The following is an 18,144-nucleotide window of genomic DNA, read 5'->3' as shown; positions in this document are numbered from 1 at the left end:
GCGTCGTCGTACATTGTTTTTGACAATATAGTCAGACTCTTCTCATGTTGCACCAGGCCACATGGCGTTCATGGCTGTGAAACAAATGTAAAGTTTATACCGCCACCTCTTAAAGTATAGTTCATGGAACAAAGGTGGTTTCAATATGCAGCAGCAAGTCCAGTGCGAAAATTGCCTACACAGATAAGGTTTTTTGAATTGTAATAAATAGGCATTTTTTATAAATGTTTAATTCGAAAAATCATGGCAGAAAAAATGAAGCATATTACATCATGCAATCTAGACATATTAAAGAGCAACACATAGCGATAAAACAAGTCTAACTCCACATCATGAATAATATAGAAACTACTCAAAATCAATAAGGAACATATCACATACAACATATCAACGTTTTCCTTGTTGGTGCGGTCTTTGTAGTTGAGGATGAGCCCAGCATCATTGATGTTGATGCCAATTGCAACAGTAGCCGCGGCACCCATCTGGGCCGCAGCGATGGCGTCCGCCTGCGCCTTGGCAGCAACCGACGCCTGTTGTTGAAGCTCGTGGACACGCTGCTGGTGTTGTTGTGCTGCTGCTGTTGACGCGATGCATCGTTGACCTGAGCTTATTCCGGGATCGGCGCTGGAGTAGGAACGTCTGCCTGGGTGTCGGTGGCAGCTTGCGCCAAGGGACCAAGGATCAGGTTGTTATGGGCCATTAGTAATGAAGAAGCAGAAGAATCGAAGACGAAGAGGAGCGAAAGTCATGTAGGAGTGCTCCCAAAAACCTTATTGACCGTCTCCTGCGCAGGATCTCGAAGGTTGGGGTTCTGGAGGCTTGCTCTGCTAACGAGTTGTGCATGCAGCCGATAGGATGGGGTAACCAAAGGCAGCGAACAAGAGATTGGATCCTGGGCTTTGGTGCGTGATGGTTATGGTTTGCTAGCATGCGGTTTGGAGGACATGATCGTCTCATTATATAGGTCGGTTCAATTTAGAAAACCAATCCAACTTCGTAATTATCGGGATTTGTTATGCGTCCGTAGCAAACTTCAACTGGCCAGAAGATAATGGCCCCTTCCGTTTGGCTTTTGGGAGGGGCTTTCCCTAGAAGATGCTCTCCCCTAGCTTCTTGGAGAAGCCCGTATTGAAAGCCGAAAAGAAGGGGGCCAATAATGACCACCGGCTCAACTCGGACTGGGGCGACCGAGGCAAGATGAGGCGAGGCAGGCGGCAAAAGAGGAGGAGGAGTGCACATGGGAATATCCCATATTAGTTCTCTTGCAAATAGACCTACTAATGGATGGCATACCAACATCCCTACATGTGGGTATCGAACCCCCACAGCTAGCAAGGTGGGACTATTCCCGCTCACTTCATACATGTGCTTTTGGCATTTTTCAAGAATTAATTAAGGATTTGAGGCTCATGCCTCACTCAAATTCTAACGGACCATATTATCCATATTCTTCATCTCTATGATTTGTGCCAAATCAAGAAGTGATGAAAACACCATTCAAAAAACAAATGACGCAAAACAAGTCCAAATGATATAGTACCGAGGAGACATACCGCCGCAATGAATTGAATATTTTTATAGAAGTGAAAATAAATATTATATACACCCTCCGTCCAATATTAAGTTACTCAAATTGCCCAAATATGGATGTATCTATACCCAAAAAGTATCTAGATACATGTAATATTTCGTCACTTAATATGGGATGTAGGAAGTATAATTTTTAAGGTGTGTTCCGAGTACAAATGGCTGGTCTGGACAAGGATCCAATCCCGTGTAAAATTATTACTATTCGATCAATAATCTTTTAATGAATCATTTGTGGGTTACAGTCCTATATGCTCCTGAAATTTTGTCAAAATGCACGTGAAATCTTGTCAAAGCCAATGAAATACCATCAAATCATGTTAAATTGTGAAGATGAAATGATACATATGTCCATTTATATGGTCCTTAAGGACCGTAGAATTCAGTGGTATTATGGAATGAAAATTTAGATTATAACAATATTTTGAAAATGATGGTTATTTGAGTGGTACTACATATTTTGGAATATATAGTTTTGCATATCAATACCATGCTAAGAGCATCCCTAGCAGATTCTCTAAAGAACGGACTCTTAAAACGCGTATAAGGTATACCACAAAAGGTCCAACTCGCTGCTGCTAAGTTGACTAGATCTGTTTGGAAACGACGTCATAAAGAAGTCGAAGAAAAAACACTTCATGAGCTGTGGTCAAAAGAATGTAAAAATAGACAAAGTCTACCAACGAAAAACAAATTCACATTTTAAATAAGAGAGCCGTGGTTGAAAGAAATAGGAAGTAGACAAGTTTTCAAATGAAAAACTAATTCTTTTTTCTTTGGCACCAAAAAACAAATTCATTAAAAAAAACAAATTCTTTTTTACATCACATGAATTCCGAGGCTAATTTCCTTTTCACGCCGAAGCTCATATTTTTTCTTTCTTATTTTCCTTGACAACTACAGATGGCCATCGGGCTGGACTTTTCTCAAAAGCCAACGGGCTTGGCTCGGCACAAAATTAATTTGGACGGGTCGGCCTGTGGCCCGGCATGTGCCGTGCCGGAGCATCAACCGTGAGCCCGCATGCCGGCTCGGCGCGACCCGTTTATATATTTTCTCTTTTTTTAGTTTTCTTATATTTGACCCATCAATTCTCAAAATTCTGGCCCCGCCCAACAACTTTTGCTCATTACCTGTCCATTTTTGCCCATTCCAACAAAAAAATTTCTTAGCTTTTTTTTGGAATAACCTACAACTTTATTCAAACTCTATAATCGTTACAGGTACAATGCTTTGGATCATAGATCCAAGAAATTACAAAGCAACTCATAATATAACTAAGAATTACAATGAAATCTCTTAAAAACATATTCTCCATGATATCAATTTTTGCAACACAAATTTATGTCGATGCTTCAGTAAAGAAACTGCAATTAGACTTGAACAGCAATGTTGCCACTCGTACCCCTGCATGAAGTCTACCTTCAAAGGTTTTAAAAAGCCTCTTGAGTCGCCCATCCGAAGAGATGGGAAGCCATAAGCATTGAACGTACTTGGGCCGGGGATGATACCCTAAAAGTACAGGTCGTCGAACTACAAGATCTTCACCAGAACACGAAAAAACTCCAAAGCCACACAAGACCATACCGACAAAATCACCATGACACACTGACATAAACTCATCAAATCCATATGAACGGATCTGCGAGGACACAAACTCAAAATCCGCAAGATCATACGCATCGAACCTGCGGTGAGTAGAACTCTCTGGCCCCGTGGCACCGCCCACTAAGGCACCGCCGCAACAGAGGAAGAATCAGAGTAACTTTATTCTCAACGGCATCGCACCCTCCGCCATAACGTTGCCGATGAAGACCACACAACTCGTAAAAATAAACGCTTCTGGATGCGAATACTAGGCCCCAAGGTTCCCCTCACCTCACAGCGCCAGATGGCAGCAGGAGGCGAGGGGAACGTGCGGATTCCGGTGAAGATCAAACTCTAGTTTTCTTTGCCGCCGCCAGGCTCGAGAGCGAAGACGATCTACATTATTTTATGTGCCGCTTACCTCTGGCCCGGGCTTATGCGGAGGTCAGCTTTCCTCGGGCCCGGGCCGGCCCGTCCGGGTTCTGTGCCGTGTCCGGCCTCCGGGTGGCCATTTTGGGGCCCGCTCGGCCCGGCCCCTCTGTTGTCGGGCTTTGGGGGGCCTGTGCCCGGGCTAGGCTCGTTTAACAGGGGCCGGCCGGGCCCGGCCTGTTGGCAACCTACGTTCCTTCTGTCGCATCTGGCTGCCGACCGCCCCAACCAACCCCGTCGCTCCGTCGCTCGTCTAGTCGTCTTCCTCCTCGCACGAGCGCCGCCACCCCTCCCTCCCCATCCCGCTGCCGAGCGCCCCAGGCGGCCAGGCCCCTCGCTCCGTCGCTCGACTTCCTCCTCGCGGTAGCGCCGCCACCAGGTTGATCTCTCCTTCGATTCTCTCGCTCCCGGCCGTTTCTCCTCCCATCACCTCACGTATGGATTCCGCCCTTTAGCCCCCCTTTTCATCTCCTTAATCTCCCTCAATTCGTAACTGAAGCAAAAATCAAGGTAGGGCGGCCGCCCTACCTTGTCCTACCGGGTCCCCCGCCCGTGTCTCTAAAGAATTACAAGAAAATAAAAGTAACACAGAGGATAAAGATTGAAAGCATCGCCTTGCCTTCTTGATTCAGATCTTTCTGGATAAGCAAGCAAGGGGTGGATATATTGATATTGGTTGTCGTGATATGCTAATGCATGAAACAAACAAGAGAAAGAATTGCGTAGATGGGAGATCAGAACCCGTGTTGGCGCATAACTAATTTAAGGCTTGTGCATCATTTGAATGCTTATGCGTGATATTATTGTCTAATGATTTGATGCGACAAGAGGTTATGTGGATGAAACCATGAGACTTGCTCCAGTCATAAAAGAATTATTGCATCCTGTAATTAATGCAGTTGAATCTCAAAAGGACACTTGTTTTGACCAAAATATAATTTTGAGGATTGAGATTACATGCATGAAAGTGAAATTGACACAAGTCAGATATAAGTACTTTCAAATATCATAACTTCATTTTCTTGAACTTCCTATTATGTAAAAACTGCAGAAAAGTTAGTGGATGAATCTAAGTCTTCTTGACTTTAAAATGTATAAAAACATTCTTTTATTTACCACAGGTTATATACAAGACAGTGGAACTAAAATGATAAGTAAAGGAATAATTGAACTCAATGCAAATGTATCTTGATGTTGAAAGTAGTTATGAGAATCAGCATCGTGATACATCAGTTCAGAAGCCCAAATCTTTAGCTGGAGCATTTATGGTTTATCAGTGTTATGCCAATCCATTTCTATCTGCTGTCTCTTCTTTCAGCCAGTTCCAAGTTGCCTGCAGAAATGAGAGCTCTGGATGCTTCACTGAAAAACATAGTTGAACCTTCCCTTGATCACATATGCTGAAATTTAAACTCTTCGCCAAGGATGATTGTGCATGAAATACCCAGTGTCCGTTGCCAAGCACCAACAATGCATGTTTTTATGCCCCCCCCCCCCCCCTATCTAGATAACTCAATTTTCTAAATTGTCGCCATCACTATATCATATGTACTGCCATGTCTTCAGTGTTGAATTGGTTAGTGCAATCTATGTTGGTAAAACAGGTATTTCTTGTTCATCATAAACTATTAGCGTTGATTGAAATTTCTTGGTTTCATATTAGATGTTGATCGAACTCTTCTGTCGATATTCAGTGTTTGCCTTTTGTGCCTGTATTTATGTGTTTCCAATGCAGATACTGCAGTATGGCGGCCAGACGCAATGTTCCTTATTCTGTTCTTCCTACGGAGGACAGGGATGAAGACAATGTTGACCGTCGGTTCACATACACTCCAAAATCCTTGCGGAAGATCCCATGGAAGTCAATTGTCCTAGCATTGTTCCTCCTCTTCCTGGGAAGCTCTCTTCTGTTCCTTTCATATTTTATATCCACAGGTCACATGGAAGGTGATAGCTCTCAGATGTATGGTCTCTTGTTCCTGGGTATCCTTGCCTTTCTTCCTGGTACGTCATTGTATATCGCTTCAGCTTTCTTAAACAGATTAATATGCAACCATTTCATCTTCAGGAATGAATATTGTCTTCCTCAAATTATTCCATGAACATTCTGTTCAGCCTTTGTTACCTTCAAAAGTATAGTGTAGTTTCTCTTCTTATTAAACATACTTCATGTAAAAAGAAGCCAATGGCCATTTGCTTGACTGGAGTAAATTTATGCAAGATAAGCTACATTGTTGATACCATTACTGTTAGTAGACTCTTCCATTTGAAATTTGCTTTTATGGGCATCTCAGTTATTATACTTAACACGTTAAACAAAACAGGTTCTTTGGGCATCTCAGTTATTATGCTAAAACAGAACTGATCCTATGCATTTGGCATCTCAACTATTATGCTGAAAACACTACTCCCACGTTTTAGCGTCTCAATTAATATGATGTGCAACAGTAGAAAGTTAGGTGCTCGGTTATGGTTGTGTGAAAACATCTATAGAACTGTTCCGTTTTTCAATTGACTACATAGTTTTGACTTTTTTTTGGGGGGGAACTCATAGTTTTGACTTTTGACATGCACATATTTAAATTACTTCCGCAGGATTCTATGAGACTCGAGTTGCTTATTATTCATGGAGAGGAGCACCGGGGTACACCTTTGCGTCCATTCCAGACTATTAGTTTTCAAATTTTAAGTTCTTAACTCGTTGGGTGTGAAGCTAAGATACTGAACGATGACAAAAACATGACACTTCGTTCAAGATTAAACAAGCACTTAATGTCAGTACTTTAAACAGTTAAAATGCAGATCAAGTCACCTTGTGCTGATTGCTGTGTCAACATACTGGTGTTTCCATTAGAAATATGCCCTAGAGGCAGATAGAGACCATGTTTCGTTGTATACATGATTTATTAGTTGTTCCTTCAGTAATACACATTTGTATTGATCAACATGTGATTTGTTTGTGAGACTCAATTCTTAAGTAGTCTGAATTAATGAATATTAGATGAGCATGTGTATTTGTTGATGAGTATGTTTCATAGGTCATATACACAGAGATGTCGAACCAATAATGCGAACACATGTTTGGAAACATCAGATTTGACTGACCCAACTTTGGACATAGTGGGAGTGCTTTTAGTTTTTGGCGATGTGTATGCTATGGCTTTTGACTTGCGTAGTGTTTGGTTGCTGGAACATGGTAGAATGTAAGATTGTTGTTTGTACTTGAGCTATACAATGACTCACCGTGGAGCTCTCAAATGCTACTACTCCTTCCGTCTAACAAAGAATGTCTCAATTTTGACCAAATTTGAATGCATCTATATACTAAGTCATGTCTAGATACATCCAAATTTTGACAAACTTGAGACATCTTTTGTTGGACGGAAGAAATATGTAGCTTTCTTGTTTGTTATGAAGCATGTTAGGAGGTCTGGTCAATTGAGATGACATTTGCCCCTCTCTGTATGAGAGAGACGTCTCTGAGCCTTTGACCGTTTTGACTTAGAAATACATGGCCGTGCTACTTAAAATTAAAGAGTTAACTTACTGGTAAAAGAATTTTGAGACAGTGCGAGAAAGAGCGGTGAGTTTGAACTTGATCAATATCATGAGATGAAAAGAGTGTCATTTATGTAACATGTGAAGCTTTGTGCAATATGAGCTGAGCTGCCATGTTTTGCTAGAGGCCGCTACTAACTATTGGACGAGTAGGACTGCACGAGTACTCAGGCCATGTCTAAATGTGCGTGAATGTAAGGCTGCACACTTTAAGTACTTTGGTCTGCAGTCTTGTGTTTTGGGAGGTTGGACCATGCACATGTATTTTCGAAATTAGAGTCAACATGAGAATTATTTGTGAGTTACAGTCAAAAGAGGTGTTCGATTCATGGTTGGATTCGACCACCCTAAGCTGGCCAAATTTTCCCTTCCCCTCTCCTTTACCATGGGTTGCTTTACTGTAATAGGAACCCAACTTATTGTGTCTTTTAAGATATCCGCATGATCTACTCCCTCCGTTCGATAATTATTGTCGCTGTTTTAGTTCACTCCGTCCCATGATTCTTTTTGTCGCAGGATTATGAGACGGAGTGAGTAGCATATTGGCAATTTCAGATTACGATTTATCATATTCTTGCTCGTTCTTCGACTGCTCGCGGAAAAGAACTTCGTGGTCAGGTCAGGTGCACGGTTAGACGAGACGAGAGATTGGATTAGTATGAGAGCCAGAGACCTTTCAATTAGTTCTTATGCTGGTTAACTTATTAGCACAGTCGTATCTACGAATCCATGACCAAGTGTGCTCTCTTTTGCTCACTATCAAGCACAGGTACAGCCACGTGAAACCAAAGCTCTAGGGCTATTAGTAATTTTGTCGCCACTTTTTCAGCCCTATTTTTCTCTTCAAGCCCGCCGCGCGCACGCATGTATGCAAAGGAAAGGGGGCCAAACATGGAAAGCTGCTATATATGGGCAATGCTAATTAACAGATGGTGTTGTGTCTGCCAAGCCTCTTTATCCAGTTGCCGCATATCGTGTCCCTGCCTCCTCCGCTGATCGGCTCACCAGCCACCGTCGGTTAACCGTGCGCGCTTAAGGGAGAGGCGCCGGCGCCGGGACCCCCCGTCGCCCTCCTGTTGTACGGTCCTTCATGTGTGGCTACAGGGGATATACCTTTACATTCATGGATGCACATTTCAGTTACCACCCATTGTTCCAAGATTAATTTGAGAGGTTTTTATTTCTCTTTCTCTCTTTGGATCCCTGTAGATTTTGATGCACTATATATGTCTTGCAATGAATTTGATCAGTTCATGTATGCTGGTTCATAATGCATACACACACACACACACTTTACCTGCTCTGTTGAGTTTCAAGTATTCAGTTTCACCAATTACACAAAAAAGATTTTTCATCAGAAAGTGGCCTGTGAAGACTTTTGAGAGAACATCGGCATTTGGTTGTTTACTATATATATGCATTTCATTAGATGCAATTTTTGAGAGAGAAGGGAACTGAATTTTGTTTCTTTGTTTTTGTGTTTTTTCATGAATATGTAAACGGACACAAGTGACACGAACATGGACATGTGTAAAAGAAATCAGGTTTTTTTTTCTGAGACTTCTAACTTATAGCTGGTCAACGAATTCTTCCAACCCCAAAAGTTTTTTTATGCACCCGAAATTCATGACTCCCTTATTTGTTTCAATTAGTATGCACTCTTGGTCTGTGTTAAAAATGCATTTGGTCACCTGAACGAGTCTTGCCAGCTCAATGCTGGTTGTCATGCTGATGCTTCTCTGAGATTTCCTTTTTGTTTGACCTTGCAAATCTTCAGCTAGTGCGGATGTGCCTCCAACCTCTGGCATTCGTTTGTTCAATGCATATTGCATATATACCAGCTTCATATCGACAGGACACATGCTTACCATATTTTTCTCCAACCGACGATTTCCTCCATTATCCCCCCCTCCCACCCAACCAAACAGGAACCTTCTCTGAAGTTCAGAGCGGCCTTTCAGACTGCCAAAACGGAGAGCATGAAATTTATTCAAAAAAGAGTGCAGGGACTAATTTATTCTCTCTCAGAGAATAATACTCTTTAACAAAAGTAAAATAAAAACACTTTGAACTAGTCCAGGTCTCTAGGATAATGGCTAAACGTCACCCTATGCATTCGGCTATCCAAACATGTCCCTTCCTTGATCTTGTATAGTATCATGCATTGTACTGCTGCAGAAGCTTAATAATTCTGGCTCCACCATCCCTTACATTGCCGTTGCAATGTGCTTGCAGATTAAACATTTGGAAGATCCCAGCAGAGGCTGAGTAACTCAGCAATGGGTTCGTGTGCTTCCAAGGCGGCTCTGGAGCATAGGAGGTCGGAAAGGTACCACACGAGGAGGCAGGGAAGAAGAGGGCGAGGAGGCAATGGCCGGTCCTCGATGCCGGAGGGGCCCAAGCCACGGCTGATCGATGCCAGAGGGCGCACCACCGATTTCTCCATGAGCGAGATCGTCCACGTGGAGCCAGCCGGCAAGTCGTCGGAGCACGCCAAGACGTTCCACCTCACCCAGATGGAGTGGCACCAGAGCCAGCGGGATTCCAACGGTAAGCTCCCATTTCTGCTCCAAGCTGGAATTCTGGATCAGTGAGAAACGACAAGAAGAATTCTCCCATGGCTCCTTTTCCCACCTTTTTATATAGGTTGCTGCAAAGAAGACGCCTGGTTTGACTCCGTCAGCATCCTCGATGACGATTCCGATGAGGAATTCAAGAGCGTCGATGGAGGTGATGGAGATGAGTTTTTTTATTTATTTATTTTAGCTGAAGATGCAGTTTTTCCGCTCAAGGTTTGATAGATGATCCGTGCTGCAGATTTATCCGATTACGACGACGACGAAGACGACGAGGACCAGAAGAAGCAAGAGAAGGCGTCCCGTTTGGCGGACGCCCTGTCTCGCATCGCAGAACTATGGCGGGGCGTGCCCATTACATTATCCGTCGAACAGTATCTCAAAAGAGACGATGGTAAGGAACAAATATCATAGAAGAATCCATTCATTCATTCATTCAACAACAACACCTAGAGTTTTTTCTGACAAATCTCACGTTCAAAGGTGATGACCCTGCACGTAGGAGCCAGAGCATGGCAATATGTGCCAGCAAGCAGTGCGTGCCGAGTTCCAAGGAGAAGAACGACGCGGGGGATGACAAAGAGCAGCCTACCACCCCGTCTCGCCTACGCCAGCTGCTTCACTCCATCAGCTTCAACGAGAAGATGCAGCAGCTCACCTGCGGCAGCCCGGCCAAGAGGAAGTCCACGGTTATCCGCCTCTCATACAAGAGGACATCTTGCGATGACGGCGAGGACGACGGCAGCGAAATCGGTAATAAGGCCTGCGCGCTTCACTGACTGACATGCTTACTAGTATGAATTAAGAAATCATTCATTCATTCATGTTGGGGTATATATGTAGGTGCAGGTGAATCCAAGAAATACGTAGTCCGTCCCAAGGGAGGGCTGACGATCCCCTGTGGAGGAGAAAAACCCACACCAGGAACCTGGTCACGGATTGATCCATCCCTCTTCAAGCTGAGGAGTGAAACCTTCCTCAGGCATGCATATATATGACGATAGAAACAGTTTCCCCTATCATATATCCTCAATATATGCTGGAGCCTTTGGCTGACCTGACCTCTGATGTCAACATTATTTCCAGGGACAAGAAGAAATGCGCAGCTCCAAACTACGCCGCGTATTATCCTATTGGCGTGGACTTGTTTGCCTGCCCCAAGAAAGTTCAGCACATTGCCCAGCACATTGAGCTTCCCCAGGTCAAACCACACCACAAGCTACCGCCACTTCTGATTGTCAACATCCAGGTAATTAAACCCCTCCCTCCAAAATGACATGATTGGGAATAGGTATGGTTTCTGCTTCGGTACGCCCTGCCCCCAAACTCAAACACAACGACGGTTCAGATTGCACCATGCCCCTTCGATAAGTGGGGCAGGATGGTCAATTCAGAATTCTTTTAGATGAATTTGATGGAGAATCAACTATGAGGACGCTGCGAGGAGGGAGGCGCCGGCACGCTGCGAGGGCGCTGGAGGAGGGAGACGGTGGCGCCGCTGCGAGAAGGGAGCGGCGGCCGAGGTGGAGGGAGGGGTCGGCGCAAGCAATGGGTTTGGGGATCGGAAAAGTGGATGATGAGAAAAATCTGATTTTTTGTTTTAATTTTTTACCAACGTGAAAAGTCTATAATATCCTTTTGTGTACTGCAGCAGGCCTCTATAGGTATCTGCACTTTCTGAAATATGTTTACCACTTGTCGCAGCACCAAACTAATTTCCATGTTGTTTCTTGGTCTCAATCGAAGATGCCTAGCTATCCTGCCGCTATGTTCCTAGGCGACAGCGATGGCGAAGGATTCAGCCTTGTCTTATACTTCAGAGTCTCCGAGTACTTCGACAAGGAGGTATCGGAGCATTTCAAGGAGTCTATCATGGTTAGCCTTCTCAATTCAACATATTGTTCTACTGCTTTCATGGTACTGTAAATTAGTTCTTTCCTACAAGCTGAAAGATTAATGTTTCTGACGGCAGAGATTCCTTGAGAATGAAAGTGAGAAAGTTAAAGGGTTCGCGTCCGAATCTACAATCACTTACAGAGATCGGTTGAAAATCATGGCTGGATTGGTTAACCCAGACGACCTTCAGTTGGGTTCCACGGAAAAAAAGCTTGTCCAGGCATACAACGAGAAGCCAGTCCTCTCACGCCCTCAACATAATTTCTATGAGGTGCACAAGCGACTGTTCCTTGCATAAATAAGAACCATTCTATATATGGTTTACATATGCAACCATACCATACAAGTAGTATTCTCGACACATGACATTAACAAAACTTTCCAAAGCAATAACTGGTTGCATAATGTATTGAGAAGGATGTCTAGGATCTTCAAATACCGTCTTCAGATTATACCTATCCGGTTTTCTAAAGATGGAACACCACTTTGTTTCAAAAGTTAAATTGCAACAAATTTACAAGGGCTGAAATCACACTCCAATTTGTGCTCAAGATGCTTTTCAAAATTTCATGAATGGAGTAATAAATTGTGATACTATAGCAACTAAATATTGTATTACTTACATCGCCAGGGTGAGGACTACTTTGAGGTGGACCTTGATATACATCGGTTCAGCTACATTGCAAGGAGGGGACTGGATTCATTCCGGGAACGCCTGAAGAACGGCATCCTCGATTTGGGTTTGACAATTCAGGTAAATTAGTCTCAGAACATGTAGTTATTAACATGCTCTCTAAAATACAAGGCTTTACCAAGTGTACACAAACTTTTCATACTTTGAACAAAAACGACAGTATTTTTGGTTCTATTAATACTTTGTGCAATAAAACCACATCATCTAAGATGTACTCCCTCCGTTCCAAATTAGTTGGCGCCGTCTGTTTTTCAAAGAAACCACTATAAATTTTCGAAATAAACTTGCAGTCCAGGTTTAATTGAAGATGTGGACTGCAGGTTTATTTCGGAAATTTACAGGGTTTCTTTGCAAAACAGCCGGCGCCACTTAATTAGAAACGGAGGGAGTATCTACCTTTGATGAAAGCTGATTAAACAATACCAACTGCCTTATCTGGTATTAACATGGCACTACTGTTCAAATTTAATTTTAGGGAAAAATTCTGAACAGAGTATTAGCAAGGCAAATAGCTAGGTGTTGATATTTGTCATCTGTCATCGTAATGCAGGCCCAGAAGCAAGAGGAGCTCCCTGAGCAGGTCCTTTGCTGTGTTAGGCTGAATAAGATTGATTTCATTAATCATGGGCAAGTTCCAATGATTGTCACGCTTGATGATAAGTGACACATTGGATTGTAGTCATGCAAACTGTTAGAAGACTAGACCCTTTTGAGATATGGGATCGAGAAAAGAACGGTGGAATAGGCACAAATTATGGACTTATGTACAGGGAATTTTCTTCCCAAGACATTCACGGTTTTGCCTTATAGGAAGGGAATTTTCCTGTAGTTATAATAATGGACACATAAGGCGGAAATGGTCGACCGGGAGTTAGTCTTGATTCTAGTTAACTTTTCCGCCTATATGAGGGTAGCAATTGTACTCCTAATCTTGCCATGTCATGTTACATTCTGTCACTGATCAGTGGACAGTACAGGGAAAAACTAAAAAGGCTCAGTGATGATCAGATTGGCATTTCCCATAAAAAAGCAGATCAACGTGGAATCTGCACAATAAGATGTCAGAAATTAGAAATAGCCGAAGTTTGCTGCAAAATTCTCCAACGCACCTGCTAATTACCTTCTGAGACGGATTGTATCCGGTGTAGCAGACCTTGTGTGTATTTTTACTTGGTCCTGTAAATCGTACCCTATATTTGAGATGCATTTTCTTTACTCGAAAAGGATATATGAAAAACTGAAAAAATCATGCATGAACATCATGCTATAATAAGTATTCTTCTGGGGGTAGGCCTCCTTTTCGAAAATAAAATATTCTTGCCAAATGTGGGTATTACAGTTTGAATAGCTTGGAGCAGTATTCAAGCTGCAGTGCTGCACTACTGTGCTTTTTTTCCTTTTGTCAAAATGCTTAAAAGCCTTATCTTTACAACAAATTTTGCACGTGTACATCTTATACCATGATATAAAGATGCATGCATTTCAAATAAAGATGTTATTATTTAATTTTGAACAACCCTAGTGCCCCGCGAGCCGCTCCTGCGACTCACGGGGCGATACCCCACCGCCACCTCCAACAAGCCCTCCTCCGCCCCTCTCTCTCCCTGCCGCCGCCGCCGGCGACCGACGGCCGGCCCGCGGCGGCGGAAGGGCCTTCCAGCCGCTGCCTTTCCATCTCCTCCTCTCACCCCGTCGTCCTCTTACCTCCCCTCTCTCTCTCTCTCTCGCGGCGGCAGGTCTCCGGCGACGAAGGCCAGACGCACGGCGGCCCGATTCCAGCGGCGGGGATCCGACTCGCGGCGTTGCTAGCGCGAGGCGGCCTCAGCAGCGGTGGTTCGCGCGGCGGGCAGGCATCCCGTGGCGGCGCAGGCGCGCGGTGCTGCTGCTGGTGTTGCGCCGGTGGGGTCTGCTCGCTACTACTACGGCCGGCGATTTCTCGGTCCTGGAGTGCCGCTGCTGTTGGTGCTGCGTTGTCGGTTGGACAGTGCGCCCAACGCTGCTGGCTTTCTCCGTCGGGTCGGTGGCGCTGCTGTGTACCGCTACCGTTGCTGGGCGGCAGGCTGTGCTTGGGAGGGTGTGGTTGGAGGTTGCGGGCGGTTCGGGAGATGGCCAGGAGGCGTGCTTGGTGCGTGTTGGCCGGCTTGGCTGGCTACGCGTGGTTGGCCGGTGCCCGGAGGGAGGCGGGTGTTGGTATGTGGCCTGATGTGGTCGTCGTCGCCACGTTGCAGGTTGTGCGACGCGTGCCTTTGTGCCCATCCGGCGGTACCTCGTGGCTTGCAACTCGCCGGGCTCTAGCTCGTGGTGTTGTCGTGTGCACTGCTTGCTAACTGCAGATCTCGGCGTCTTGATGCAGGTATGGGTTAGTCTGTGCACAGGCCGTTTGGGCCATGTGCCAACACCTTCCAGGGTTGGTATTGTGGCCGGTGCGTGTGCCATGTTGTGCGGCGTGTGGTGGCCTCTGATGGCGGTACGGTGGGCCATCAGGTTCTTGCACTAGTGCGGTTGTCGGCGTTGCTTAGACTTTGTTGTTGTTCCTTTGCGGGTTGCCGCGGTTACATTTGTTTTGCTCGTGGCGCTCCGGGTGAAAGCCTTGCCTGACCTCTATCGGTGCCGACGGCGGCGACGCTCTCGGGCGCCGTTCCCTCCTTGGTGGCGTCGTTGAGGAGCCCCGACCAACCTCCATGCCCTGTGGTCCAATCCTTCGGGTGAAAACCCAGATTTGGCTTGCTTGATCGGACAACGGCGACATTGTTTACGTCGCTTCCTTGTTGGAGGCGTTGTTCTTGGAGGATTGCCCTTGGCTGGAGCGTGTTCCTGTGGCATACGCCTTGGCTCTAGCGAGCAGGTCTTGGGCACACTGACATCGTGCAAGTGCGCCACCTTGGAGGGCAAGGGTGGTGGTTAGCGGAGGATCCCGCGTTGCGGAATCTTGGTCGCATGGGTGCACTCGACGGGTATCAACTGACGAAATTGGGCGTTTGTTATGACCAACAGAGGAGCGGTGAGATATGGTGGCGCAATGTTCAGGACGAGCGCGGCGATCGGCGGGCCGAGGCTTCTGCAGTTGACGAGACGCCTCATGGGCTTGTCTTCGAGTTCTATGAGGCCGGCGGGCCGCGGCGTCTTTTCGCTATCCTGTACTTGTGTATTTGGCATTTAGGCCTAAGGTTGTTTGGTAGCGCTGGGTGTAATGTTAGTTTAGCGGTCTTTGGTCGTGTTCTTGTTTTGAGTGATCGGTTGTGTCGGTCTCTTATTGAATTTGTAAATATATTTTTTCTATCAATGCATCGACGCAAGCTTTGCGTTTTCTCGAGAAAAAAATTATTTAATTTTGAACGTGAGCTTTTTTCTGGGCCAATCAGGCCATGGTCTTGTCCAAACCGCCAGAGTTAATTTTGTCGGCGATCCGTCTAAGGTTATATCGATCTCTCGTTGATCTATAAACGGTTTGTCTCAGGAATGTTAAAGGCAATGAATTTGCACTCAGATGTCATTACGACGAAGTCTCTTCAACAGACTGTAGCTAGGAAAAATCCTTGGTCTCTCTGTTTGCTAAATTTCCGCGCTTTTCTTTCTTCGAGGTAGTTTTATTTGAGTTCCCTTCTTAGATTTGCATATACCAGGTTTTTTTACTTCCTCCGTCTAACAAAAGATATCTCAAATTTGCCAAATGAATGTATCTAGACATGATTTAGTATATAGATACATTCAAATTTAATCATTCTTTGTTGGACGGAGGGGTACCACTTTTCCAAATCTAGCACGATTTATTAGAGGCTGAAATTCAGAAGTCTCATGCCTAGCAGACATAGTTGACCCGTCAGTCTTACACTACACGTCTACACCGCACCTGAACAGACTAGGCGCCTACGCCTTGGTGAAGAATTGACCGAAGCTCAAAAAAATGGAGCAACCCCACGTTGCCACACATGTACGCGAACTAAAACTACCCCAACGACTCACCATTCTAGTGCCACCACTCGGGTGGAGAATGAACCTCTCAATTGTAACAGATGTTGGGTAGAGGCCTGAAGAAGTGTAATGATCAGCAATATCAATGAACCTGATCTCGATTGTAAGAAATGAGGTAAGAAAAATATTAACACCAATTGTCGAACAACATGCACATTAATTGTTCAGTACATCTCGCAGATCCATATAGTTACAACAAAGCTCTCATGGTTATGGCCTTATAAATTGAGATATGAAGGAATGAATGAATGAATGAAACGAACGAATTCAACAATTAATCAAGGAGCAGAGAAGTCGCGGCGGAGGATACAGAAGTCAGCTGGTTTTACACCCTGAGCTTCTTGGCCGGCAATGGGCTCTGAACCTCCTCCTCCTCCTCCCGCGCCCACCTCTTGATCCCGACGCTCTCCGGCACCGGCAAAAGGTTCAGATCGAACAAGTTCCTCCTCGTCGTTACCCCTGACGCTGAATTAGCCGAAACGGACACGGAGGTGCCGTCCCAGTAGTGGCAGCGCTTGTGCCCGCCGAGCGCCTGCCCCGTCGAGAAGCCCCTCCCACAGATGGTACACTGGTGCGGCCCGCTGCTCCCGCCCGACGACGTCTCGTAGGACTGGGAGTTATCAGCGGCGGCGGATGCAGCTGGAGGGGACTTGCGGTGGCTGGACTTGTGCCCGCCGAGAGCCTGGTACGACGCGAACGCCTTCCCGCACACCATGCAGCGGAACCTGAGCTCCTCTGCTGCTGGCGCCGGCGGGCACCACTTGCTGGCGACGTGCCCGCGGGTGTTGGCGAGCGCGGCTAGGCAGATGGCCAGGTAGTCATCCTTGCTGAGCGCCGGCGCCGCCGACGGCGTGGGGAGCGAGAGCGAGAGGGAGAGCTCCAGGGCCGCGACGACCATGGCTACAGTTAGTTGGTGGTGTGGTTGAAAGCTAGAAACTTCGCTACCCGATTAAGGACTTGGCAGAAGAGCAGGTACGGATTTCTGAGCTTAGCCGTGTACGTTGGTGTATATATAGCGACGGGGAAAGGATCAAAGGGAGAGCGACGTGGTGAGGAGGATCGAAGACGCGCCACGCGCGGGCGCACGTTTTTCTGACGAGTGAGAAAGGAGTGAACAAGTCGTACGCTACGCACCGCGCATATATGGATCAGTCAAATATAGTTAGCGGTCAACGGCACTCGGCCGTTGCTACGTTGGTTCGCGCTCCATGCAACTTGAGACCAAAGATAGAAATATACTACTGTAGTTCGGCCTTTTGGCAGCTCCAACGAGAGTGCTTGGCACGCCACCTGAGCACATGTGCGGGATATGTAGTTCTGGGGCCCTCCCTGAGCGCGCAGTGGCAACGACAGACGGAGGCCGGGGGCGTTGCCAAGTACACTCGGGGACCGGTACGGAGCACGTACTTTTCGAGTTCCGGTGCACGATTTTGACATTCCGAACGAGCATGTCACTCGTGGTCGTGGACGCACCAATCCGTTGAAAAGTAATGTTTTCTTGGATTTTTTACTCCCTCCGTCCCATAATTTTTTCCTCAAATTTGATCAAAATTGGATGTATCTATTTCTAAAAAATGTTTAGATACATGTAATATTTCGACAAGAATTATGGAACGGAAAGAGTATGAGATAAGATGTGTTAGACTTACTTTAAAAGTTTGACAAAATTTATAAAAAAGTTAATAAATACGAAAATATGGATTAGAGTTATTTTAATAAAAACCAATTTAGAGTTATTTATGTTCTTAGAGTTTTTCTATTAATTTGGTCAATTTTTTTAAAAGATGCTTAAAACAAAGTTAGAATACTCTCTCCATTTCACAAAGGTTGGTGTATTTTGTTTCA

The 18,144-nt window shown here is 45.3% G+C and overlaps 3 protein-coding genes across 4 annotated transcripts; 2 read left to right on the top strand and 1 right to left on the bottom strand.

Annotated features, from left to right (window-relative positions):
- The first annotated feature begins 4,030 nt into the window (after nucleotides 1-4,030).
- Nucleotides 4,031-6,611, top strand: LOC100834078 (transmembrane protein 230). Its single transcript, XM_010235061.3, has 3 exons — nucleotides 4,031-5,207; nucleotides 5,339-5,607; nucleotides 6,199-6,611. Exons 2-3 carry the CDS (start codon nucleotides 5,349-5,351, stop codon nucleotides 6,276-6,278), a joined length of 339 nt encoding a protein of 112 aa, XP_010233363.1. The 5' UTR covers nucleotides 4,031-5,207; nucleotides 5,339-5,348; the 3' UTR covers nucleotides 6,279-6,611.
- A 145-nt stretch (nucleotides 6,612-6,756) lies between these two features.
- Nucleotides 6,757-13,550, top strand: LOC100831184. Of its 2 annotated transcripts, none has more exons than XM_024457908.1 (11): nucleotides 6,757-8,334; nucleotides 9,397-9,711; nucleotides 9,808-9,891; nucleotides 9,979-10,131; nucleotides 10,221-10,490; nucleotides 10,587-10,719; nucleotides 10,824-10,986; nucleotides 11,484-11,612; nucleotides 11,710-11,904; nucleotides 12,265-12,387; nucleotides 12,878-13,550. In XM_024457908.1, the coding sequence occupies exons 2-11, from the start codon at nucleotides 9,441-9,443 to the stop codon at nucleotides 12,989-12,991; spliced, it is 1,635 nt and encodes a 544-aa protein (XP_024313676.1). In that variant the 5' UTR covers nucleotides 6,757-8,334; nucleotides 9,397-9,440; the 3' UTR covers nucleotides 12,992-13,550. The 2 variants fall into 2 exon arrangements, with proteins under 2 accessions (XP_024313676.1, XP_014757356.1); XM_014901870.2 differs by having other exon boundaries at nucleotides 10,581-10,719.
- Nucleotides 13,551-16,381: 2,831 nt separating this feature from the next.
- On the bottom strand, nucleotides 16,382-17,277 carry LOC100833769 (zinc finger protein 36). Its single transcript, XM_003562330.3, has one exon. The coding sequence runs from the start codon at nucleotides 17,195-17,197 to the stop codon at nucleotides 16,625-16,627; it is 573 nt and encodes a 190-aa protein (XP_003562378.1). The 5' UTR covers nucleotides 17,198-17,277; the 3' UTR covers nucleotides 16,382-16,624.
- Between the last annotated feature and the right edge of the window lie 867 nt (nucleotides 17,278-18,144).

Source organism: Brachypodium distachyon, chromosome 1 (genome assembly GCF_000005505.3).
Source record: "Brachypodium distachyon strain Bd21 chromosome 1, Brachypodium_distachyon_v3.0, whole genome shotgun sequence".
Lineage (NCBI taxonomy): Eukaryota > Viridiplantae > Streptophyta > Magnoliopsida > Poales > Poaceae > Brachypodium > Brachypodium distachyon.
The sequence above is the reverse complement of the archived record's forward strand: the minus strand, read 5'-3'. Positions and strand labels throughout refer to the sequence as shown.

Bases quoted from the DNA above. Each gene is read 5' to 3' on its own strand.
- LOC100831184 (XM_014901870.2), top strand. From the start codon at position 9,441: ATGGGTTCGTGTGCTTCCAAGGCGGCTCTGGAGCATAGGAGGTCGGAA. The intron at 11,613-11,709 runs GTTAGCCTTCTC...TTCTGACGGCAG, and splicing joins ATTTCAAGGAGTCTATCATG to AGATTCCTTGAGAATGAAAG. The intron at 12,388-12,877 runs GTAAATTAGTCT...ATCGTAATGCAG, and splicing joins ATTTGGGTTTGACAATTCAG to GCCCAGAAGCAAGAGGAGCT.
- LOC100833769 (XM_003562330.3), bottom strand. From the start codon at position 17,197: ATGGTCGTCGCGGCCCTGGAGCTCTCCCTCTCGCTCTCGCTCCCCACG.
- LOC100834078 (XM_010235061.3), top strand. From the start codon at position 5,349: ATGGCGGCCAGACGCAATGTTCCTTATTCTGTTCTTCCTACGGAGGAC. The intron at 5,608-6,198 runs GTACGTCATTGT...TTACTTCCGCAG, and splicing joins TATCCTTGCCTTTCTTCCTG to GATTCTATGAGACTCGAGTT.